Below are 25157 nucleotides of genomic sequence, written 5' to 3'. Positions count from 1 at the left end.
CCACACGCAGGCTGTCTAATCGGTGTCCGAATCAATGACAGTGCGCAATATTCTGAACTACTCTAGCCAGCTTGGCGCTTTGTTGCCGTTTTAATTTTAAGTATTTGGCTTTCCGACTGACGCTGTCGTGGTCTAAGGCGTCAGTGGCAGAATTTATTAAATATTTGACAACCTGCCTTCGTGAGGTGCGTTCTGCTCTTCTTTCGATTGCTTGTTTCTAGTCAAAGATGGCGCCGTAACAGCCCAGGTTTGTTTTTCATGGGTGCAAAGTATGTTTAAGTGCTTTAACCGAACGGCCCAGTTTACGAGATATCTTCAGTCAGCAGGCTACGTTTTCTGTCTTAACCGACCTTTTAGGTGAGCTCTTTTAGGTAAGTGTTGTAACTGAAAAATAGGAGAGTTATTTTTACACCGAGCAGCGAGCTGGCTAAACACCAAACTAATCTTAGCGGCTCGAGCCGGTTTTTTGACCCAGCTAACCTCACTAGCTAATGCGAAATGTTAGCTGATCATACATTGTGTATTTGTGTCCGGAGCTTCCGTGATCGATTACAATACACTTTTCAGCCTCGCGGAACCAAATGTTTGCCAGAGAGTTAGACGAGAAATCCCGTTTCTCACATGGTTGCTTGGTAACTTTTCTGAAGCTTTTATTCCTCATTAAATAAGCTAGCGCGACTTTCTGCGTAATGGATTAATTTATGTCCTCTACTGAGTCACTGTAGCACACTGTAATCCCCGTTGTGCTCAGTACCAGAGAGATGTATTAATGTTTCCACACATCTACGTCGTGGCTGTCTTTTAACTGTCATTGCTGTTTAGCTTACTGTACGTAAGTAGCAATTCCACCAAGGGAGTGATAATAGTTGGTTATCTAAACTGTGTTGATGGTTTCGTTTAATTTTTTGTTGTTCAAAAATACTGTTCCCGAAAATCATTAAAGATTTAATGTAATATTCCAGTAGAACTGCAGTAAACGAGCCATGTGTTGCTTAACAGCTCTTACAGTGATGTGTAGAAACTACGTGAGTCATGGCACCTGTTAAAACACAGCTTCCTTTAATCCTTCGGGGTGTTTTTTTTATTTTATTTTTTTTTTTCATATTTATTCAGACAGAAACTTTTTATATACAGAACTGTCTAGACACATTTCACTTCTTTATGCTTCCAAGGAACCAGACTTTCTTTCATTTATTTAAATATTTTGATTGGTCTTGATCAGTAGTTCTCCTGGCTTTCTGACACAAGTTTTTATTTGGACTCTGGCAGCTTTTTGAGTCGGTTTTAGCCCTTGTACATGATCATTTTCACAGTAATGTTTGTGGTGTTGGTTTTAAAATTTTGTTAAGACACTTATACCAATCAGGTGATTCCCATACAGCTATTAGCTGAAAACTTATGACCTACGTCAACATCTTGTGCAGTGTATCCTGCAATTTGAGGAAATTGGTTAAAAGAAGAAGTGACAGGTCTAAAATTATCTGCAACAGATGAACCGTATCTTACAGTCATGTCCTTAAGGAATAGGGGGAAAAAACATCCTGTCAATACTTGAAAGATGCATCTGGGACCGTCAGATGATCCATCTGCTCATCGCTGCACTCTCATTAGAAATGTTCTCAGTGGAAGAGTGGATGTCATCATGTTTCCCTTCTTAAAGAATGTAAAATTACACAAGAACTGGACTTAAAATCAGTGGAAGAACAAAATTTTACACAGCGATGAATCCAGATTTGAACATTTCAGTGCAAGTCCTCAGCAGTATGCATGGAGGTGGCTGGGAGAGGTCCAACTGAGTTTCTATAGTCATCTGTGAAACATGGTGGAGGCAATGTCATGGTTTGGGACTGTGATGTTGGCAATCATGTAAACAAACTGTGCAATACTATCTGGAACGTGTCTGATTGGTTCATTTTTAGCATGACAGTGTGTTTAAGAATAAAGGTGGTCATACCAAATATGGACTTCTAAGCTCACTTGCATTTAGAAGCATCTTTAGTCCTAAAATCTCCTTCGGCCATTATATCACGTTAAATCAAAACATATTAGACTTTTAACTGTAAGTGTCCATTTGATTTTCTTTGCTTGCAGGCTGGTGTCATCCTTGTCAGTCAGAATGACCGACCCGGCTGTGAGGAGGGTGGTTAGTGATGTTATTCGCTCACCTGAGGATAAACGGGAGTACAGGGGCCTGGAGTTTATCAATGGCCTGAAGGCAGTGCTCATCAGTGACCCGACCACAGACAAATCTTCAGCTGCTTTGGATGTCCACATAGGTAAATAGGCTTTAATTTTCTTTGTCCTGCCAGGTGACCATGATTTTTTTTTTTTTTTTTTTTTTTTCATGTTCTATCACACTATTTGGAAAAGCAGAGCAATTTTCCCACATCATAATATAACTGTGTCTTGCTGACCAGTATAATTTCATATATAGAGTTGCCTCATTAGTGGCCAGACTTCTTTTAAGCTTTGGATGGATATTTTCTGAAGTCTATTATCTAGTATTTCTATTTGCAAACTAGATATGACATTATGTACTTATCTGGGTTTTCTATTATAGCTGTTGACCAGCAAATAACATGTAACTGTTGTGACTCACAGCTTAAAGCTCTCACTGACTAAGCATTAGATAGTTGTTTTGAATGTCTGAGGAAGTTATAAAAAGAATGTCACAGGAATTTCATATGTTGAATAAAAATGATGAAGAATTTAGCCATGTACATCTTTATTGTATATAAATCTACCTGTTCTGGTGCCATTGCAGATCTGTTTTTCTCACCTGGCAAACCTTAAAAGTCACAACTGTTGCATTGAACAAATTTCACTGATCAAAGAGAAGCAGCGCCATTAACTACATTTCTATGGGAATTTCTCTTAATTTGCAGGTTCTCTGTCAGACCCACCGAACATCTCAGGGTTGGCACACTTTTGTGAACACATGCTGTTCCTGGGAACAGAGAAGTACCCCAAGGAGAACGAGTACAGCCAGTTCCTCAGTGAGCACGCAGGCAGCTCCAATGCCTTCACCAGCGGAGAACATACCAACTATTACTTTGACGTTTCTCATGAACACTTGCAAGGAGCATTAGATAGGTATGTTGGTATTAGGGTTGCACGATATTAGGAAAACCTGCGATGTGCGATAACTGTGATCAATATTGCGATAACAATATGACTTGCGATAAAATAAATAGCAAAACAAAAAAAACCCGACTACATAATTTCCGTTTTACTGCAACAGTTTTATTTAAAGAAAGCTGCTGTATTAGCAGTGTAACAACAAAGTGCACTTTAACATTGAAACATTGCCCCCATAAAAAATTTTCTGAGGCTTGAATTCTGAAAGACATCCTTCCCGGTCTCTATAATTAGTTTTAAATAAACATAACTTAAATTATACTGCAAATTATCTCAATGCAGTTGCTCATCATTTTACCACTCACCAAGTAGTTATGATGTAAGTCAAAACTGGAGAGGAAACTTTACTGTAGTGCTTGCGTAGTTTTCAGCTTGGCTCAGTTCAAACATGACGGTCTTGCGGCATGTTTCGTACATTTGCAGAATGGCGACATGGGAAAAGTAGTTTCGTGAGGGGATGCGGTATCTCCGGTCCACTTTATGTATCAGACTGGTGAAGCCCTCTCTGCTAACTGTATTTATAGGCATCATGTCTTTAGCCAAAAAATGTGTAATGGCCTCTGTTATTTCTTTGTACCGCTTCGACGTTTTCTCATAAGGAGTTCCACTTGAAAAACTCTGGTACAGAGACGGCTGTTGGGCTGCTGTGCTCTGTCTTAACATTAGCAACCTTTGTTTGGCTAGCCCTATCTTTCTGGAACTCTTCAAACAGTTCTCTGTGGTTGTATTGAAGATGATGGTGGAGATTAGTCGTGTTTCCTCTGGTGGTTGCCACGAGTGTTCGGCAAGTTTTGCAGAATACCTGTGTTTGGAGAACGTCGTCTTTATCAAATCCAAAGTACCTCCAAATAAGCGAGGTACTATATTTCGTTTTTTTTTTTTTTTTTAGCCACAAGTTCATAGTCAGTAGGGTTCTCGTCATTCGTCTCGCTCTCAGCCATTACAACTCTGACTCGTTGCTGCAGCGTTGTTCGCTCCCCACCTACGTAGGAGGCGGGCCTCTAATCCATTTGATTGGTTAATGCCGTGAAGGGCTCTATTCGACTGGTCAAATGTGTAAAGGGGTTTCTTTGATTGGTAAATTCTTTAAAGCACGTGTGTAAACATTTTAAGGTACCCAGTTATCGCAGTTTACGCCGTGTTTTGCGATGGGCCCATCGCACAGGCTGATATCGCGATGACAATAAATTTTCGATTTATTGTGCAGGCCTAGTTGGTATTCATTTGATGGTATTCATTTTGGCAGAAATGTCAATGTGATACATGATACACATTTAAAAGCTCAGTGGTCTTAAATGTCTAGGATATATATGCCGATATAGACATTTATCTACATGTCTTTGGTTAATCTAGGTTACAAAAGTTTGTCTCTACTTTGTAACCATCAGCTCCCCTAATGAGAGTTTAAACCTCAGGCAAGGGGTTCTTTTAATGTCTGCTGTGCTGGTTTAGAAAGGACATTCAGGAGGTCAGAACTGAACTTACAGGGTAGGCTTACCTAATTAGAAATGAATGATGGTCTAGGAAGCACCTGTTTCTGTGGCATTGGCTAATTGTTCCCTTATGTTGTTCAAGCCACCTGGACTCCAGTGGTAGGAAAGAACTGTGAGGAGTGATCTGAATTATTGATGATGATTCCTTTGTGGAAAATGAAAGGATCATATATGTCAGTTAGTCAGCCTAATTTTCCAATTCTTATTAAAAATATATACAGACTAGATATCTGAATATTATGGTTTTTCTTTTCAAATTAATGTTACATAATTAAACCAACATTTCTAGGTTTTTAGGAGGTAAACGGTGAAAGATTATGATAATGCAATAATGTTGATTTTTTTTTTTTTTTTTTTTTTTAAGCAGCCTTATGATGTGACAGAACTACAGTGATTGCTTTTTACAGTATAATGGTTGCTGTGTACATCTTTAGATGCACACTATGAATTTTAGAGTGTGCTTAGCATTTCCTCATTTGCATGGCAGTTGCTCTGACTTTGTACTCTTGCAAAGCTTTTGTTCATTTTCCAAACGGTCATAACGTATAATCTGTATTTAATATAAACAAGATTGTACACACCAGCAAATGCTGAAAATCCAAAATCTATTATTATTATTATCACACACCTCTGTTGTTATTCTACATGCTGAAATGTACTCCTTGATAACAGCAACTCCTGACCTTTGTAGGTTTGCTCAGTTCTTTCTGTGCCCATTGTTTGACGAGAGCTGCAAGGACCGCGAGGTGAACGCTGTGGACTCGGAGCATGAGAAAAACCTGATGAATGATGCTTGGAGGCTGTTTCAATTGGAGAAGGCCACTGGCAACCCAAAACACCCTTTCAGTAAATTTGGAACAGGTAGAAACTGTTCTTACCAGACTTCACTTTAAAACTATATCAGTACATCATTCATTCTGACTGCTTAGCGCATCGCATTTCAATTGTTACAGCAGGATATTTTGACTGGAGAGCAAAACGGCCCTGCACAGAATATTTAAGCAAGAATTCCCTTCATAGGGTTAATATGATGATTTTTAGATTTTGTATTAGACTACTAATCTAGAGCAGAATCCAGTTGCATATGTTAACGCTGGCTAATATTTGATTAAATGAGGTTTACATTCATGCAGCCTACTTCTTATCAGAGATAGCTGTTTTAGCCCAGAAATACTTCTTAATGGCTTTGGTTTTTTATTTTAAACATGAACTAATTTCAGTTTGTTTTTTGAGAAAGCAGTTTAGGAGTTTTCTGATAGTAATTCCAGATCAGAGTGACGTATACTCAGAGCAGCTCTGAGCTCAAAATAGCCACCTGATGGCAGTCTTGAACTATACCGTCTGTATTCCCATTAAGAACAGGAGCGGATCAGACGAGTCTGAAAGCAGACTAACATAGCTTCTCCTGACTGCTGCTTTGATGGTGTCTCTTTAAAAAAACAAAAACAAAAAAAACACACTTAATTTGTCTTAGAAGTGCTTCATGTAGACTGTAGCACTTGTTTTGGGGGGTTGATTTTATAATATGGAAATTGATTATGGAATGTAATTTCACTATGGGAGTGTGTTGCCTTTTCTTAATTGCATTAATATGTACAGTGCTGATCTTCTTTTTTTTTTTTCTTCTTATAGGAAATAAATTGACACTAGAGACCCGACCATCTAAAGAGGGGGTTGATGTCCGTCAGGAGCTTCTGAAATTCCACTCTACATATTACTCTTCTAACCTCATGGGACTGTGTGTGTTAGGAAGAGGTAAGATGACATTGCTCACGCATGTGATGTTTAAGTGTTGCAAAATAATCATTTGACCTGAACAATGTGCAAGTCATGCATGAATGTCGCCTGAATTCTAGGATTTCACGTTTCATTCTAGAGCAAAATGACGTGTTGTTCTCAACACATCGTTGATCCTGTGCATGGTGTCACTGCCAAAAACGAGAGAGTTTCAAGATAACTTATCTGTCTCGTTCCATCGAATAATGTGGAAGTGATGAGACACTTGAGTTACTGGCTTTTAGGGACATTAAACCTGTAGTTGAACACTTTTGACTTAGTGGTACCATGGACAAGTGCTGCTGCCATGCCTAAAAAAGAGCTAATTTTGTATAAAGTAAGCTATATTTATGTATTTTCATATATTAATAGATTTATATAAGTAATCTAAAGTTGCAAAATAACTTGAAATTAAACCTGTAAAATGAATAAATGAATGCTGGACTTGTAGAGTCACCACCCTTCCAGTCCATACAGAACACATGACGCTGCATACCACAGTTGTCACATTCTTACTGCATCACCCACGCATGCAGTTAGTAATTAGAAGTAAAGATGTGTTATAGTCATGTGGGTGTGGTGTCATACAGCCTGTATGATTTTTTTTTTTTTTTTTTCTTTTCTTGTCCTCCTGTACTAAGCTGTATTAATCAATGAGCGTAATCAGCGTTCTTAATATTTAAGACTTCAAGACTTAGTTTGAAATCAAAGTTGTTAGCTTCACTTAGTAGTTTTTCCAATTTCATTGTACTATTGTACTATGTATGACTGTGCAATGACAATAAAGAGTTATCTTATCTTATCTTATCTTATCTTATCTTATCTTATCTAGTAGAGAAATATTTTGTAGCATTAAATCCTACTAAAGAAATGTGTTGGTTTAATAGAGTTCCTATTACCTAGGAACACCTTGGGTTAATTATAAATATGACTCAAACACTACTAAAATGTATTACCTGTCCAAACTAATACATTTTAGTTAGCTGAACTATTACTTCAAATACTCTTTGACAAAGAACATGTAGATTAAAAAAAAAAAAAAAAAAAACTAGATTAAAAAACCAAAACAAAATACAAATGTTAAGTGCCAAATGTTCAGCAATGTACTTTTAACTTAAAACTTAACACTTAACAGTGTCTAATTTCAAGCCAGGATGCACACAGTTTGCTTTAGTGTTAAAATACAGACTGCAAGCAAGGTTTACTTGAGCCACTTTGTTTGACAGCTAAAAGTTGCAGGCTTGAAATGCTAATAGCTAGCCAATCAACTGTTTTGGGGTTTTGTTTTATTTTTTTAACCCTTTGTTGGCAGAATCACTGGATGAATTGACGGCCATGGTGGTTAAATTATTTGGAGAAGTGGAAAACAAGAACGTACCTGTTCCAGAATTTCCTGAACACCCCTTCCAGGAACAACACCTTAAAGTAAGCTGCTTACTTCTCACTCCTTTACATTTTTACAGCATTGCAAAATGTCTGTAAACATTTTTTCGTGTTACTGTGGGAATCACAAATTCTTCTCTTTACTACAGTCATTGAAGTGTCAGATGAATGAGCTCCTTAGTAACACATTTCTGGTTGGTGGTGTTCTTTTTTTCCTGTTACAGCAATTCTACAAAGTGGTTCCCATCAAAGACATTAGAAATCTTTACGTGACTTTCCCCATCCCAGACCTACAGAAGTACTACAAATCAAACCCAGGACATTATCTGGGACATCTGATTGGTCACGAAGGACCCGGAAGTTTGTTATCTGAGCTGAAATCTAAAGGTAGCAGACTGCAAGCTGGTGTCAGATATTATTAGAGCAAGCGATACACTTAGTAAAACCATATCCTAAAATATATGATTGGCTCTGAGGTTACTTATGTGTTTTGTGACATAACAAAAAAAATTTCATCATTAAACCATAAAATGTAACACACCAGGAGACCTGTGTTCATCTACAGTGATTGGAATAGAAGTCAATTATCTTTTAGGACAGAAGCATTCACAGTAACTGTTTCCTTTATCATAAAAATGAAAGAAACACCTTACTAAATTTTCACAATAAATACTTTCTAAGGCTGGGTGAACACACTTGTTGGAGGTCAGAAAGAGGGAGCCAGAGGATTCATGTTCTTCATCATCAATGTGGACTTGACTGAGGAGGGCCTCTGTGAGTCATGCATCTCACTACTTTACATGAATTGTGCCTAGTTTGTGTGTTTTGCATGTGATTATGATCAATCCCAGTATGTGTAGGGAAAAGAAATGTAAATATTAAATCTTGGGGCATGATCTGTGTGTCACTGCAGTGCACGTTGAGGACATAATCTTCCACATGTTCCAGTACATCCAGAAACTACGTACTGAAGGGCCTCAAGAGTGGGTGTTTGAGGAGTGCAAGGTGATTTATGTTGTTAGTTCAGTAATACTTTCTAAGAGTCAATATAAACGTATTTCATATTCTTCTCTGTAAAAGCTAGTTTTAAAAAAAAGAAATTAGGATAGCATATGGATTCAATTATGTGCATCACAGTTAATAGATCAGGATCAGTAAGCTAAATGAATGTAGCCATTGTACGTTTTGGGACTTCAACTGTTACACCTTCAACCCTTTTGTCTCTCTCTATAGGATTTAAACAATGTTGCCTTCAGGTTCAAAGACAAGGAGCGTCCCCGTGGCTACACTTCCAAAATAGCAGGTTTACTACATGTAGGTCCCTTTTTTATCTGCAATCATTGTTTCCAAGAAGCCTTGTCAGAATCAGGCTACTTTTTATTTGTATCAAAATGCACACTATGTGATTGTTGCAGCGGGTGCAGTAAGGTACCAAATGTTTAATTTACTGTTGGGTTCTGGAGGCAGCAGTCTAAGGAGAGAAGCCTAGACTTCCCTCCCACTAGCCAGTTTTACAGAGTTCTTCCCTTGACAGACAGGAGATCTCCAGTGAGTCTTGGGTCTGCCCCGGGGCCTTGTCCAGGTAGGACATGCCTGAAACAACTCGTCTAGGAGGCGACCAGGAGGCCTCGTCTCAGATACTCATGAATAACTAAGCCCTATCTCTAAAGGAGAGCGCAGTCTCCCTATAAAGATACTCATTTTCACTGTGTGTAACCACATTATCATCCTTTTGGTCATAACCCAGAGCTCATGACCATAGGTAACAGTAGAAATATAGATTGACCAGTAAGCAGTCTGCACAGCTCTTTCTGTACCACATTGGTATAATCTGTTTGTAAGTCCTGTGCTCCATTTTAGCCTCACTCGTGAACAAGATCCCAAGATACTTAAACACCTCTATTTGGGACAGCAGCTTGACCCAAACTTTGAGTGGGCACTCCACCTTTTTTGGCTGGGAACCATGGTCTCTGAGTTGGAGGTGCTGAATGTCATTCCTGATGCTTCAGCCACAAACTGCTTCAGTGTGACCTGGAGGTCACTACCTGATGAAGCCAACAGAATTAAGTGATCCTCAAAAAGCAAATATAGTAGAGACAGAGATGTAGAACTGAACAGAATCTGATACGAAGGACAATCCTGGTCCAGCTGGACATGAGTCTGACTTACTGGTGCCAATGCAGATGAAGTTGTCACCGTGATTCTTCAAGCACCGAATAGCTCAACAGGCCAGACAACCTATGCTTGGCAAACACCACCCACAGGACACCCTAAGGGCATGTGGTCAAATGTATGCAAAATACCCACCCCTGCCCACTGTTTGTCACCTAGTGCATCTCCAGAGTGGAACAGAGTCCAGCTCTTCTCCAGGAGCTTTGTTCCAGAGCCCAAGCTGAGAGTTGAGGCGAGCGCAATGTATCCAGTCAGACATTTCATGTACCACAAGCAAGTACATGGAAGCTGAGAGTTGTGTCTTCACCTTTGAAGGTCCCAGTCGACAAGGCACTGAACCCCTACAGCCTATTTAGACCCATGTAGGCTTCTTTGGGCAAAGGCCAGCTGGACCCCATGGGCTAAAGCACATGGCTCCCTGTTGACCCAGTACTGGGCAGAGTAAACTGGACCCTTTATTTTATTTATTTTATTTCTAATAAACGTTTTTTTTTTTGTCCATATTTAAGATGGAATACATGCACATCTCCATACATTTGAGAGCTTGTAGTCATTGTAAGATATTATGCAACAACTTTGTATATCTACTGTGCTACCAAAAACACAATGAGGTTTTAATAGTAAATGAGATTGATCATCAGTCCTTTTAAGTAGAAGTTTAGAATTTGCTTTATGGAGGCCTTTTATACATTTGTGTTTTCAAGCAGTACAATGCCAACAGCTTTCTTTGTGTGTCGTAGTACTACCCTCTCAAAGAAGTTCTAGCAGCAGAGTACCTCTTGGAAGACTTCAGGCCAGATCTGATCGAGATGGTGCTGGATAAGCTGAGACCAGAACACGTCAGGTCAGTGTGACTTGGTGATCTGTAGTGAGACTCACTTTGCTTTTTCTGTTACCAAGTAATAAACTGCACAAAACTAGAAGTAGATTGAGGCAATAACAACGGTTTTAAAAAAGACTGTGAATTTTATGGAACACGGTTTTGTGTTTATCAAGTGAAAAATAACCTGCTGATTAGATCATTTCTGCAGCAGTGAACTTGTTGGGCAAATTTCTGTTTGCTTCTTTTACTTTAATCTGAGTGTATAACCTCTCAGAGGAAGATGTGGGCACATGGTGTAATAAATTTTTAGCTAAGCTTTACAGCTGCAGTCCCACTTGGATAACTGGACTGAAATAAAAGTGTGCCTGGTGTAGCTTTAATTCATTTTCTGGGTTGCAGCTGCTGTGCCAAGCAAAGTCCAGACTTGTAACCGGTCCATTCCTTAATGCGTATTAAGGAGACGACAGCATGCAGTCATTGGCTGACCCTGAGGGTTTGCATGCCAGTCTCTTCCTTTACTGAAGTGGCCATTTAACTCTGGGCTTTAGCCAACACTGCTTTAAATTCATGACAAAGTGCTTCTTTATTTATCCATCTCATTCCAGCTACAAGTGAAGTCACCGAGAAACACCTTTTGCTTTTACACTGAGTCCTTCAACTTTGTTTAACTAAAACATACTGATGGGATAAATGTTCAAACTTAGGTGAAACCCACACTCTGATGGTCTGACAGCTCCAGCCAAACGATGTGTCAATGGCTGTGCACCACCTGAAACATGATCGAAATGGAAAAGCACTCACATCTTGTGCAGCAAACAGGCACTAAGTACTCTGTGCACAGAGGGCTTTCTGTATAGATCTATAATGTGACCTGTTGTCTTCTTACTTTTCCAGAGTTGCAGTGGTGTCAAAATCATTTGAAGGACAAACAGACATGACAGAAGAGTGGTACGGCACGCAGTACAAACAGGAGGCCATCTCTGAGGAGACCATCAAGGTGAATGATTGTCTCCAGTTTTTCTGCTGTGTAATCAGTGTATAACCGCTACATCAGTTATATAAGGCTCTGCTTGCTGATTGTTTGGCTTTTTTTGTTGTAGAAATGGGCAAATGCAGACCTCAACGGCAAATTCAAATTGCCAATGAAAAATGAGTTCATCCCTACCAACTTCGAGATCTACCCTCTTGAGAAAGAATCTCCTTCAGTTCCCACTTTAATCAAGGCAAGTGTTTTCTCTGCACAGCTCCATCATCAAAGTGTTGTCACTTTTCATTGTCTGACTGCAGTGGACGGTCCCTGCTTACCTGCTCCTTGTTAAAAGTATCGTATGCTTTCATATGGAAATGTGGTATTGTGATTTAGACATCAAGCATTAGTTGTTTTATTGTTATGTCAGGATCAGAGGAACTAAGCAGCTAATAAAAGCTTCCATTTTCCATCTCTGTAGGAACAACTGAATAAAAGTTAGTATGGCTTTTGTTGTTTGTTGCTAAATAACCTATCAAAGTAACGCTGTTTGATTTCTGTGATTAAATGAGCATCGTCTGCTTGTACAGTTTACCTTCTGCTTGCATTTCAATGCTTTACTTTGTTAAGACTTCCCATGAACATGAAATTAAGTTTGGTGTTCACTTCTTCCAGGACACTGCTATGAGCAAGGTGTGGTTCAAGCAGGATGACAAATTCTTCCTCCCCAAGGCTTGCCTGAACTTTGAGTTCTTCAGGTGAGTAGTAAATACTGAGGATTTGTTCTGCAGCTGGAGTGTGGACACAAATTCTTACCAAGTAAACTGTGTCTCTTAAGATTAACTCAGTAATGTGAAATAGTAAATGTACTGCTGCTACAACAGTGCATAATTAGTTTTAAAGTAATGAGGTCACAAAGTGCAAAAATAAATATCAAAATATTCATTTATTAGTGGCATCAGGTTTCCCAATATGATAAGGAGACACACATTTTCTCTGAAGTTGTGTCAGATGTAAAATTGCCAAAGTTACCTACTTTAATGAACCCTTGCAACAAGAGAGCAGCTAAAAGTAGCTTTTACGACTGTACCTGTGAGTAGATCTCATATCGGTTACACTGGAAATGCAGATCTTCTGGAAAATAAGTCCAGGTTTGACTGTGGATGGTCACAGGTCAGCATGTTAAAAGCAACAAAGTTAAATGAGTGCCATGTGTAACTCCACATAAATGGACACACCATTCTACTGGTTGTCTTCTTTATTCAAGGTAGGTGGCTGTTCCCTTGTTCAGTGTTGATTTAATTTAGTAGGGTTAAATGCTTCTGGAATTAGCTACTGTGTAATATAGGATCGTTTGGATTAACTTGGATCAGCTTCTTGACAAACACTGCCAAACCCTTCTAGGTGGGACTGCAATTAGACAGTATTAGTCTGTAAGTAATTCCACTGTTACACTCCTGATAGCTACAATTAATTATATGTTCATAAATTGTAAAACATGCTATACAATAGTTGCAGTTTGCATCAGCTCGTGCTGCTTTATTTATATGCTTTGTGTGACATTTTCTCTACAGCCCGTTTGCGTACGTGGACCCATTGCATTGTAACATGGCATATTTATACCTGGAGCTCCTCAAGGACTCCCTCAACGAGTATGCATATGCAGCCGAGCTAGCTGGCTTGAACTATGACCTCCAAAATACCATCTATGGGATGTATGTAAGTATTCACAATCCCTTCCCATCTCCGACCTCATGCCGCCTTCCCTTTATTATCCTCAGACTGGGCTACAGTGGCTCAGGTGGGCCTTGGTCGATAGCTGACGTTAACCTTTCAATCTGACCGCGTCTGTGGCCAGACTGCAAGTTACAATAACAGGAAACTGCTGTATATTAAAAGTTAATTGTTTGTTATTGTTTGACATGCTTGATCATTTGAGACGGTTTTGTAGAGATTTTGAACCTGCGTGTGTTTTACATCACTTCAGAAAACCTTCTAACCCGTACCCGGCTGGCATAGCATCTGTTTTATTTTCAACTCCCTCTTTTATCCCTGCTCATCAACCTCCTGATAAAACACCATGCCTACCTGTGAGGGCTTTTATTCTCTCCATATCAAATCATCCTTTAGGTGTGCTGGGGTTAATTACACACACCTGTAATTAAGCCATCAGGTTTGAAAGTCAGCCACTATTCTTGCATAAAAAAGTTTTTGTCAGTCAGTGCAGAACAGAAAGCTGGTCATGTTGGCTGCATATACATACTCTTCATTATCATTCTTCTCATATGTGTTTTTCTTTAGTGTTGGGCAACACATGATTCCCAACAAACATTTATTTGTTTCATTTCTTTCTTTTTTTCCTTCCATTAGTCGCTACCTTTACGCAGACCCCCTGCACTGCAACATGACCTACTTGTTGCTCAGGTTACTGAAGGATGATTTAAAAGAGTATACATATGCAGCCCGCCTGGCTGGGCTGGTGTATGGTGTAGCCTCAGGGATGAATGCCATCCTCGTAAGTAAGCCGTTTGAAGTCTGGAGGGAAGATGGGGTGCCAGTGAAGGTTGCACTTTGAGGCTTTAACAGAGTGAAAATAACTTGGTAGTTGTGGTTTCTACACTCTTGATTCTGTGAAATCCTGCTTGTTCAGTCTGAGAGAGAAGTCTAATATGCATTTGCCTGCAAATAACAAAAGTGGGAGTGACATCACTCCTGTGTTCTGAGGTATCTGGAGCGCAGCATTAAATTTAAAGATCTGTGCAGGTTTATCTAGGTTTAACATCATTAAGAGTGTCTCACTAAATCACGTGTTTTTTTGTTTCCTTGATTTATGAATGAGCAACTTGCACGTGTGCGTATGTGTGGGATTTAATGTTGTATATCAAAGTAATGGCCTGAATCAATCTGGTTTGCTGTGGTGTTGTCTCTCCTCTGTTCTTTAAAACATCTGACTTCTGACTGACTTCTAACAACTCTTCAGCTGTCATAATGACCAACTAACCTGCATTCATTAGCTCCCTTTTCACCTGTGAATTCATGACTGGGGTGTGTCCTTACAGAGAGCTGTATAGCTGTGTGATGGGCTGCAAGTAATTGATCTGAGTCAGCAGTATTAGTGTGGATGCTGGCCGTTTGTCAAGGTTAACGATGTTTGGAGAGATTACTTTTAACAGGTGTCACTGCAGGGGCTTGGCCACAAGGTGAGGTGAGCTGTGGGATGGAAGTGACAGCGAAGCCCTGGGAGGTTATGCTGAATCATGAAGGGCCGTTAGGTGTGCGTGATGCAGGAAAATTCATTTATGCCCAAGCACGTGCAGCGAATTCAGGCAGAACATTGACATTGTTTTTGTTTTTGAGTCTCTAGAGATTCTGATTATTGTTCACCACGAGGAGTCGGTCTAATCTGGAAAGATTTTCTTCACAGTAGTTTGGCCAGCCCACGACTAAATTAAATGGAGAACACATTCATGTATTCATGGCAGCAAATGAATGCAAAACCTTCAATAACAACAAATGTTAACTGTTATGCTAATAAGCTTAATGCATCCTTTTGTTTGTTGATGATGTGCCGCCTGTCTCCTGTCACTGTGTGCTGCAGCTGTCTGTTAAAGGCTACAGTGACAAACAGCACATCCTGCTGAAGAAGATCATCGAGAAGATGGCCACTTTTGAGATAGACGAGAAGCGCTTTGACATCATCAAGGAAGCTGTAAGTTCAGACTCACCGACTCAATAATAGTTTAGCTTCCAGTCTCAGTTTTAATGGTGATCTGATTCTGCCTTCTTTCTTTCTGCAGTACATGAGGTCTTTGAATAACTTCAGAGCTGAGCAGCCTCACCAGCATGCCATGTACTACCTCCGTCTTCTAATGACCGAGGTCGCTTGGACCAAAGATGAGCTCAGAGAGGCTCTAGATGGTGAGACTCTTAATGTTTCTCTTCTGTCTCAGCAGGTATGCTTACTGGCTGCTTTTTCGTCTGTGGACTAAACAGAGTTAATTGAAACACAGAATACAGAGCATTTCTTACATTTAAAAAAAACTTGTTTTCGGAGTGGCAGAAAACCAAGCATGTGTGGAACTTCCACTGGCATTTTCCACACTCACTGAAAGGTCAGTTCAGGTGCCAGGATGGCGCAGTAGTTGTCACCACCCCCTCGCAGGGAGAAGGTTCCAATTCCTTTCTGTGTGGAGTTGGCCTGTTTTCCCTGCGCTCCCTGACTTCTTCCCACAGTCCAAAAACATGCATTTTTGGTAAAGTGGTGACTCTAAATTGGCCATGAATGTGAAGTAAATAAAGTACATGAAGCGTGTGGACTAAACCCAGTAAAGCAATCAAATTTGACCTGCAGCCTAAAACAAAATTTGGAGATTGCAGATAAAATGTCTTTATTTTTGTACATTTCGGTAGCTATTTATCAAAATTCAGGATAAAAAGATGACACACATTGTATTTTTACTGTAGTCAAATCTCAGAACAGGTCAAATTTAACCCAGACACGGTAAAGGTTAAATAACATAGCTACAGTGAAAAATGTAAAACTATCACTGAAGTTTTCAGGTTTTTGCACACAGTTGATAGAGGCGTCTCCTCTCACCTTGGTTCTTTTCTTCTTTTCAGTTTTTCTCCTTAAGTTCTCGTTTAAATGCTGAAGCTGTCCTCCAGCAGTTGCGTCCCTAGCAGTGCACAGTGCCAGTCTGGAGCCTGAAGGGCAGCTTGTTATATTTTTAACCACAGAGCTTACACAGAGTATCCTCAGATTCACATGAGACTCAATTAACCTGCTGGGTCAGGACCTGGAGCTCAGTCACCTGGGCCTCCACTTGGCACAGCTCGTTTTGTTATCAGTCCTTTTAGCCCGCTGTCCTCCTCTGTCTGGGGTCTCTGAGACGCTGTGAGTGTCATGACTTTAAATTTAAACTTTTATGCACATCTGAATCTTTAGGTATGATTTTTACTACCATGCAATATGATGTGCTGCTTTGCTGCTTTGTTCATCGGGCAGGAAGACTGCCTTGCCACACTCAATACTCATTCTTTGAATCATTCTGTTACCAGCCTTGGAAAAGTACTCTTTGATTGCTTTTGCCTGTCATCTGTATTGCAGATGTAACTCTCCCACGCCTTAAGGCCTTCATACCTCAGCTGTTGTCACGGTTACATATTGAAGCCCTTCTTCATGGCAACATCACCAAGGAGGTTTGTTTGGAGTCACTACTTATTACTACTTATTTATCCATATCTCAGAGGTTTATTGTCTCATATAAGATCCTGTGATCCAGCTGCACTTCAACCAGCTCGAGGGAGAATAACACTCATAAAATGGACAAATGATCCTTTCGTGATCATCGAATTATAGTAATGAACAGCTTCTCTAACAGCAGAAGATGAACTAACTGAGTGGTTTATGTGAGAAGGTTTGTAGTCTGAGGTTTTATGATAGTTGGAATCCAGGTAGTAAAGAAGCCATATAGACAGGCCGAAAAGGAAAAGAACCAAATAAAACTGATTTAAAATATGTATATTTTGCTTGTGTATTACCATTGTGTAATAATGGTAATGGGATTATGTCAGTTAAGTAATCATTAAGCATTTCACTTGGATACACTAAAGACTGAGGTGGTATGGGTTCTCTTCTACATGTTTGAACTCACATACTTTGCAAGACGGTGTTTTCTGAATCGGAGTCATTTATTAGCTAAAACATGTACAGCATACATTGTTATGTAGAAATTGCATAAATCTTTGTTTAGATCTTAAAAACTTTGATTTTTTAAAAGTGCAACAACCCAGTTTTATTGAATGTATCACAATTAATATTATAAAGTATACAATGTTTAATTTTTTAAGGAAATTGATTGATTTATGGTGGCAAAATGTCTACACTGTATATCAGTACAGTGTCAAGATGCTTACCACGCATATTGAGAATAACTTCTATCACAGCTGACTATACAGGTGCTCATAAAAAGAACCTGCTGGTTATTTTGAGTAATGTAGTAAATGTTGGTAGGTACGATAAATGTAAAATTCTTGGATCTCTACAAAATGTTTTTCTGAGAGTTCATCTAGTGTTATTCAAGAGTTTGTGGACTGAAATGTTTGAATTTCATTTCCATCTGTCACTCCTCTAGTCTGCTCTTGGCATGATGCAAATGGTGGAGGACACGCTCATTGAGCATGCTCACACAAAGCCTCTCCTCCCGAGCCAGCTGATTCGCTACAGAGAGGTGCAGGTTCCAGACGGTAGGTCCTCTACTCCTCCAAACCACACACACGAACACAGACACACACACAGACACACACACACAGGTTAAGCTCTGTAAATCTTCATCTGCCAGTCATGACTGTCTCCACGGCAACCACGCAGATGGGTTCTTGTCCAACGCTCTCGCCCTCGTCATCAGTGACGCCATGGTGTGTTTGTCGAGAAAAGACCTGATTAAATTCAGCATCCCACATTTAGCTCAAAGGAACATAATGGTCACTGAGTGGAAATGGATGTCATTGGCCACAATACATACACACCTTACTGTCAGCAGCTCAGACAATGAACACACACAGGCAAACCTGCACTGCCTTTCAGATCACATTAGGAAAGCTGAATGATGTGGAGGCGAAAAGCAGAGCTGTAAATTATACAGAAAATTATCAACGGTTTCCCTGTGACTTAACAAAATCTACAATGAGAAACTCACATTTTCACACATCACATTAGTACTTTGATTATTCAAAGGATGTGTCTGACAGCAATGTTGAGCTATTACTTGCTCGAGTGTGGAACTTTTGACATGTTGAGAACAATGTGAGCTCAGTGCTCAGGGAGTGTCAGGTCCAGAGTGCTCAGTCAGCATGTGCATAAAGACACCTGCATAACCCAGCCTGCACTCGTCCTGCATTCAGAGCAGACTTGATTACTGAGGATTTAAACAAACCAGAACTGATGCTGTTGGCATTCAGCGGGCTGTTTCTGCCTTATTGGAAAGTGTCCCCTGTCATCTGTCTGAACTGTGCTGGTTTTACTGTACAGTACTTATCTATGGCTCAAGCAATGTGCTGAAGTTCAGCTGTAAAACTACAATGAAACAGCTCATGTGCTTTTTGTAGGAACCACTTGTGCAAGTTTCTAATGCAGCACTGAAAGACCTGATTAAGTGTGCAGGGATGGATTGTATTAAGTTGTACAGCACAGCTGGTGAAATTCATTTCTAAGCTTATCAGAGTTCATGAGTCAGTGGATTTTGGGTTAATGAAAAGGATTGTGCTTTAAATTACTTCACATGGTTTTGCTCACTCACATGCCAAGTTTAGTTCTCAGCGTATCTCAGTGAGGCCTTGTTGAACGTTCACACACCAGGAAGCAAAGCCAGAAGAATTACAGGTGCTCATATTTTTACATCTAGGCTTTCTGTTTCCTGTTTTGTAGTCTGTGTGATATTACATATAACTGCATAAGTACAAAAACAAGGTGAGTTCATGGGGTTAAAGTTGAAAAATGAATGTAAAAAACTAATAAAATACACTGTTGTGAAGTGTCATTAAGTTTTCCCCATAAAATGAAATGGTTTTTATCGCCATGTGAAGGAAGACGGTCCAGTTATTTTGTTTTGCGGGGGGTTTTGGTGATGTTTGGTTGTGGTCATCTTTTCATAGAGTGATTTGTCTTCCATGATTACAGCATAAATGTATATTCTTGTGTTCCTCTCAGGTGGCTGGTATGTTTACCAGCAAAGGAATGAGGTACACAACAATTGTGGCATCGAGATCTACTACCAAACAGACATGCAGACCACCCACGACAACATGCTGCTGGAGCTGTTCTGTCAGATCATCTCTGAGCCCTGCTTCAACACACTGAGAACCAAAGAACAGCTGGGTGAGGCTGCAAAACACACATGATAAGGCATTACACAGAACGTGGGTACCTTTTTCCAGACCATTTCAAGTTTATACAAACAGTGTCAGCTTTATCAAGTTAATTATTTAGTATTATTATTATTCATATTATTCATGCATGTAGTTGGTCCATAGGGGAATGGGTTACAAAAACCTTTCTGGAACAGTGTTTACAGCAGTCAGGAGCTCTTACCTACCTACTTCCTCTCTTAATCCCCCAAAAGGCTACATTGTCTTTAGTGGGCCACGGCGGGCTAACGGAGTGCAAGGGCTGCGTTTCATCATCCAGTCGGAGAAGGCGCCCCACTACCTGGAGAGCCGAGTGGAAGCCTTCCTGTGTGCTATGGAGAAAGCTGTTGAGGAAATGAGCGAGGAAGCCTTCCAAAAACACATCCAAGCCCTGGCCATCCGCCGCCTGGACAAACCGAAGAAGCTGTCTGCTGAGTGTGCTAAATACTGGGGAGAGATCATCTCTCAGCAGTACAATTTCGATAGAGGTGAGGCCTCCCGACGGTCCGGTTCACCTCTCTGATAACTATTAATTATGTTTAGTTTGCAGGCCAAATGGGTTTTTCCTGATCCACTAGTTTGTGTAACACAAAAAGACAGCCATCCGCCCAGGTGTGGCAAATGGCTGCCCCTCCCTGGGCCTGGTTCAGCTGGAGGTTTCTTCCTTTAATCATATATAAAAAGATAATTAAAATAGCCTACCTTATTTATCATGGATTTACTTTTGAGTCCATCTCTTAAGCATTGCAAACTGGAACTATTGTCTTTTTCTTTTTAATTTAATTTAATTTAATTAATTTACTTCTGTTTTTCCTGCTGTTTTGCAGACAACATTGAAGTGGCATATCTGAAGACTTTGACAAAAGAAAACATAATGGAGTTTTACAGAGTAAGTAGTACAGCTTTATGTCTCATGGTGCCTCTTCCCTGGAAGACTTTTAACAGCATGAGACGTGTCCTTGTGCTTTTATAGGATTGCTCAGTCTGACATCTGTTTGAGTCAAAACTGTTTGTAGCTTTTTTTAGGGTAACTATAGCAACTCCTAATCATAGTTTAGACACTGGCAGGTTTGTTAAGCAGGATCAATTTGTGCACTAGATGAGGTTCAGTTCATTTACTCACCTGCTACCTGCAGCTCCCTGGTCAGTATACCTGTCAAAGTGGCCACGCCCCTCACTGTAAGCCTGATGAAGTTTCAAAGGATACGTTATGAAAAGAATTCACCGAACTTACAGATGTTCTCAACATGCTTTTTAATGCTGTGAAGTTAGAGACTTTTAGTATGGGACTCTATGGGGGTTTGGCCACTCAAAGAACTGCAGTTTTTCATCAGCATCTTTTTTTTTCCCAAAGGTCACATATCCTCGCCCCCATGTTTTGCACTGCTGAAAGAATATATGTCAGACAAATCTCCATTAGTATCTACTCAGGTTGACTCGGCTCGACATGGTTTTGAGGGTATTCCATTAGGTGGTAGTAACTCATACCAGGTACTTTTTTAGTACCTTTTCACCCGGAGTTCATAGCAATCAGAGGCGATCTGAAAATGTGACGTCAATAGACTGCATGTCACCGATTGGGTAGTCGGTGGCATCACTCGATGAGTTATGAGAGTGTCTCCTGTACGAAAATCATATCTACCATTTCTGAAACCCGGCAACAAGAGAAATGGCTACACAGAAACAACACTGTGGTTCCCATGTCTGACAGAAAGTCACAGACCGAGCAGTAGGTATAACATCGCCTCCGGGTCCACCTATGTTGTAGCGTTCGTGTCACATACAGATGACGTCACGGGATGTTCGGTTGCGTTGCTATAATGACCCCACGCACATTAGGTGGTATTCGATTGTAATGGAAAAACGAGTCGAACTGAGTTGCATCAAGCTGATCCGAGAAGGTACTAATGGGGAAAAAAGGACTTTATTCAGCACCACCTACTCTGTGTGTGTCCACACATACACAGATCCGCTCCATTCATTCTGCCCTCCTAGCTTTCATCTCATCCAGCCTCCTGCTTCTATTCATAGCTGTGGAGGTGACACTGACACAGGATGCTCACAGCATATCAGTGGCAATAATGACAGCCAGCCGGCTTGTTTCAGGGGGATAAAGAGCCCAAAGACACCTGGCCCCAGAAAGAACTGGCATTATCGGAGAGCAGCAGAAACCATTACAGCCCCCATGCAGAATAAACCTAATGCATTTCTAATGTCATATCAGCAGCAATCGCACAAGCTGCGTCTTTTCTTTTATTTCATTTCAGTTTGCCACTGTTGACGCCATCTGACTGCAGACGAGCCAAATGTTCAGTCTAATATAATCCTCCATCCAGAGTCAAAGATGAAGCCCGACTGTGTCGCTAAATCTCCACAGGGCTGTCACAACTCATCACACACTCAGTGGGGAAACACACACAGCCATCCTGTCTGTGCTGGGTTTCTTTTTCTGTGTTAGCAGTGCTCTTTCCCAAAAGTGATGAGTCATTCCATTAATGGAGCGAATAGTTTCTGGTCATGATGTTCCCTGATAACCTCCATGTATCATCCTCACCTGTCTGTCTGTCTGTCCAGGAACGACTGACGGTCGAAGCCCCAAAGAGACACAAAGTGTCGGTGCACGTGCTGTCCAGGGAGATGGACTCTTGTGAGTATCTGTAGACACAGGATGATAACATGGGCTTCATTTAGACACCCACTGAGGTCACTCACTGTCAGCCTGACCTGTCTGTGTGTACATCAGGTCCAGTAGTGGGAGAGTTCCCCGCTCAGAATGATGTCAACCTGGCTCCTGCTCCTTCCCTGCCACAGGTAAGGATCAAACCTTTTATTTTTATTTGTTAACCTGACAGATTCCCCCAACATTACTATAAATGCGCAGCTTAAATGTGAAAAGGTGACAATAACCAGGACATCCCAATACGTCTCATCTGTGTCTGTTAAACAATAACTGAAGGGTAGAACTGCAAGCCACACCATTAACCTGGGTTGATATGTAGCTTGTCTGTGTCTCACACACCGAATTGCTCAAATATATGTGATTATCTTTTTTTTTTTCTCTTTTATAAATTAAAATTCTTCACTCTGTCAGTTTTTGTTTTTTAATCATCAGCTTGTGTCAAATGAGGTGGGCATACCTTTAAAATGCATCTTCTTCTTGCTATTTTAGCCATGCTCAGTGAAGACATTCAGGCTGCTCCTTTAATGTCCTGGAGGCCTCTTGGCAGCCTCTTTTGATCAGTTTTTCCTTTTCTCCATTTGATGACAGTGTTCATTGTGTTCTGTAGTGTCTAATACTTTGGAGCCTAAAAGCAGGATCTGACAAGCTTATAACATGTCATTCAGAAAGAGAACAGCATTTGTTTGTTTCTGGACTATTTCTGGAGTTTATGGAGGGGGTCGTTTTTCAGCCTTCCTTTGATCTGATCTTTCTTGCAGCCCACAGTGATTCAGGACATGACGGAGTTCAAGAGGAGTCTGCCTCTGTTCCCCCTGGTCAAACCTCACATCAACTTCATGGCAGCCAAACTGTGAGCGAGGCCGGCAGGTCGACACAGCAGGGAGGCACGGAGGGCGGCCCTGCTCTGTTTCACATCTAACCACTTCACCTCCTGCCACTTGGAAGACCTTCATCTGACGGAGCCTGCATGAGTGTGTGTTTGTTTGCGTGGATGCATGTTGAATGCGGGTGTGTGCACGTGTAGCAGGGAGGAGCCACTCAAAGAGGAAATCACAAAGTTGTTGACGTAGCTGTGATAATGATAGAGGTAACACCAGAATCACCTCATGTAACGTCTCTAAGAGGAGACGTAAGCTCACGCTTCACAGCACTGTGTAGGCTGCTGTAGACTAAACAAGAAGCAAAACGACAAAAAAAAAGCAAAAAAAAAAAGCTGAGGGCCAGGACCCTTTAATGAGTTCAAGTATACTGCAGAAGCTTCACAGTAGGAGGCTTTTTATTTGGATTATTCAGAGACATCCTGCTTTGAGGATGGATTGCGATTTTATTGTGATGAGCTGTTGAGGTTAAAGACAGTAGCTCCGTGAAGGTCTTTGCTTTTATTTGTTTGGACTGGTGTGTTTGTAACTCTCTGAGAGGAACCACAGCTCTCCTGGGGGGGAGAAATCCCAGAAGATGCACTCGGGCAAATGAAATCTTTTAAGTCAAATTTCTGAATTTTAATGTATTTGCCTGTAAACTGCTAAAATATTGGGATCCTATGAGGAGCTGTTTTTAAATTGCTAACCACTAAACCATGCCCGTACATCTCTTCTTTTTTAATGCATTTTACAGTAGTATGTCACTCAGACATCTCAGGGGTATGTCCATGCTGTTTTGTTTTTTATTATTATTCAATCTTATTAGTAATTAAAATAAAAACATTTAGTCTGTCATCTACATTAGTACGTTATTCAATTTACAGTGTGATCAGTTTCTGAAAACTTAAAAATAATGGCTGTAGAGACATTTTGTTTCTCTGTGTTGAAGCTTTAGGGAGGTCGTCAGGATCCGTTCACTCTGCATGAGAGACTTTCTGCAGCTGCTGCCTTTCAGATTAGTTTGTATCCTGGTCTGATTTGAGGCACAATCCTGGAGGATCTATCCTGTCCCCAGCATAATTCTGGGTGAGCATTAGCTCTTAAAGCATAGATGTCAAACAAAGCAGCTTGAACTTTTTCTCTAAAAACAAGAAAACATTTCATATTGATGTCTGAAGGCGAGAGTTTGGTAAAACGCTCCAGTCTGGATCCTTTTACCGAAATATATGCACTTCTCTCACTAAGCAATAAACTCAATGCTGTGCAGAGGAAATAGCGTGGGCCTAAACCCCAGAGAGGACCGCCTCCAGCCTGATTGCTTTGTTGGCCCTGCATGGTGCAGTGCTAACGTGACCTGCTCTCTTGGTGCTAACCAGTTTCACAGTGTAAAAACTGCTGCTGGTGGAGCCACAAATCTTAATTTATGTTTTCCCATTCCCCTAACATATCTGCTCTCAGGTAGAGTTCATGAATAGTCCTGCTTTTTCAAAAGTTTCTTAAATATTTCCTGGCATTTTACTGTCTCAATCGGATCCAAACTATTACTTTTTTAATTTCCAGCAAGTCCTCTTCATTATCAACTTCTACTGCTTTAAAAGGCACTATATTACCTTGTGGTGAAAACCCAAAGAACCAGCAGCAGAAGCATGCCTTAGTCTATTACTTACACAGCATGTAGCTCCACAGCGTCTCAGGAGAGCGGGTGATAAAGCAGTTTTCACACAGCGTTCTAGAAGAAACCAATGTTACATATCAGGCTTGGGCGGGCCGTGCACTGTTTGACGTGAAGTACCTAGTGAGTGGTTTTCATTTAGAAAATCAAATTTTAAATTTCTGGATGTATTTAGCAACTCAGAACGACTGTGATTGGCTGGTGGGGGTCATGGGCAGGTGAAGAGTGTTGAGTTTGGTCTTTTTATGTTTCTTGTGTGTTTCTAATTAATAAACAGCTGAATGGAAA

General features: G+C 40.5%; 1 protein-coding gene across 4 annotated transcripts; it reads left to right on the top strand.

The window, feature by feature from the left end:
- The first annotated feature begins 16 nt into the window (after positions 1-16).
- ide (insulin-degrading enzyme) lies at positions 17-25157 on the top strand. Of its 4 annotated transcripts, none has more exons than XM_031737905.2 (25): positions 17-185; positions 2092-2276; positions 2886-3093; positions 5323-5492; positions 6264-6386; positions 7720-7832; positions 8015-8177; positions 8472-8564; positions 8704-8795; positions 9024-9104; positions 10703-10806; positions 11680-11782; positions 11886-12008; positions 12428-12510; positions 13327-13471; positions 15351-15461; positions 15550-15670; positions 16860-16951; positions 17887-17998; positions 19461-19628; positions 19873-20145; positions 20485-20546; positions 22232-22304; positions 22401-22468; positions 23096-25157. In XM_031737905.2, exons 2-25 carry the CDS (start codon positions 2117-2119, stop codon positions 23189-23191), a joined length of 2937 nt encoding a protein of 978 aa, XP_031593765.2. In that variant the 5' UTR covers positions 17-185; positions 2092-2116; the 3' UTR covers positions 23192-25157. The 4 variants fall into 4 exon arrangements, with proteins under 4 accessions (XP_031593765.2, XP_031593766.2, XP_031593763.2 ...); XM_031737906.2 differs by lacking the exons at positions 17-185; positions 13327-13471 and adding exons at positions 211-357; positions 14123-14267; XM_031737903.2 differs by lacking the exon at positions 17-185 and adding an exon at positions 212-357.

Source organism: Oreochromis aureus, linkage group 13, assembly GCF_013358895.1.
Source record: "Oreochromis aureus strain Israel breed Guangdong linkage group 13, ZZ_aureus, whole genome shotgun sequence".
NCBI lineage: Eukaryota > Metazoa > Chordata > Actinopteri > Cichliformes > Cichlidae > Oreochromis > Oreochromis aureus.
Note: the sequence above shows the minus strand (reverse complement) of the source record. Positions and strands in the feature narration are given on the sequence as shown.

Bases quoted from the DNA above. Each gene is read 5' to 3' on its own strand.
- ide (XM_031737906.2), top strand. From the start codon at position 272: ATGTTTAAGTGCTTTAACCGAACGGCCCAGTTTACGAGATATCTTCAG. The intron at 15,462-15,549 runs GTAAGTTCAGAC...TTCTTTCTGCAG, and splicing joins TTGACATCATCAAGGAAGCT to TACATGAGGTCTTTGAATAA. The intron at 19,629-19,872 runs GTGAGGCTGCAA...ATCCCCCAAAAG, and splicing joins GAGAACCAAAGAACAGCTGG to GCTACATTGTCTTTAGTGGG.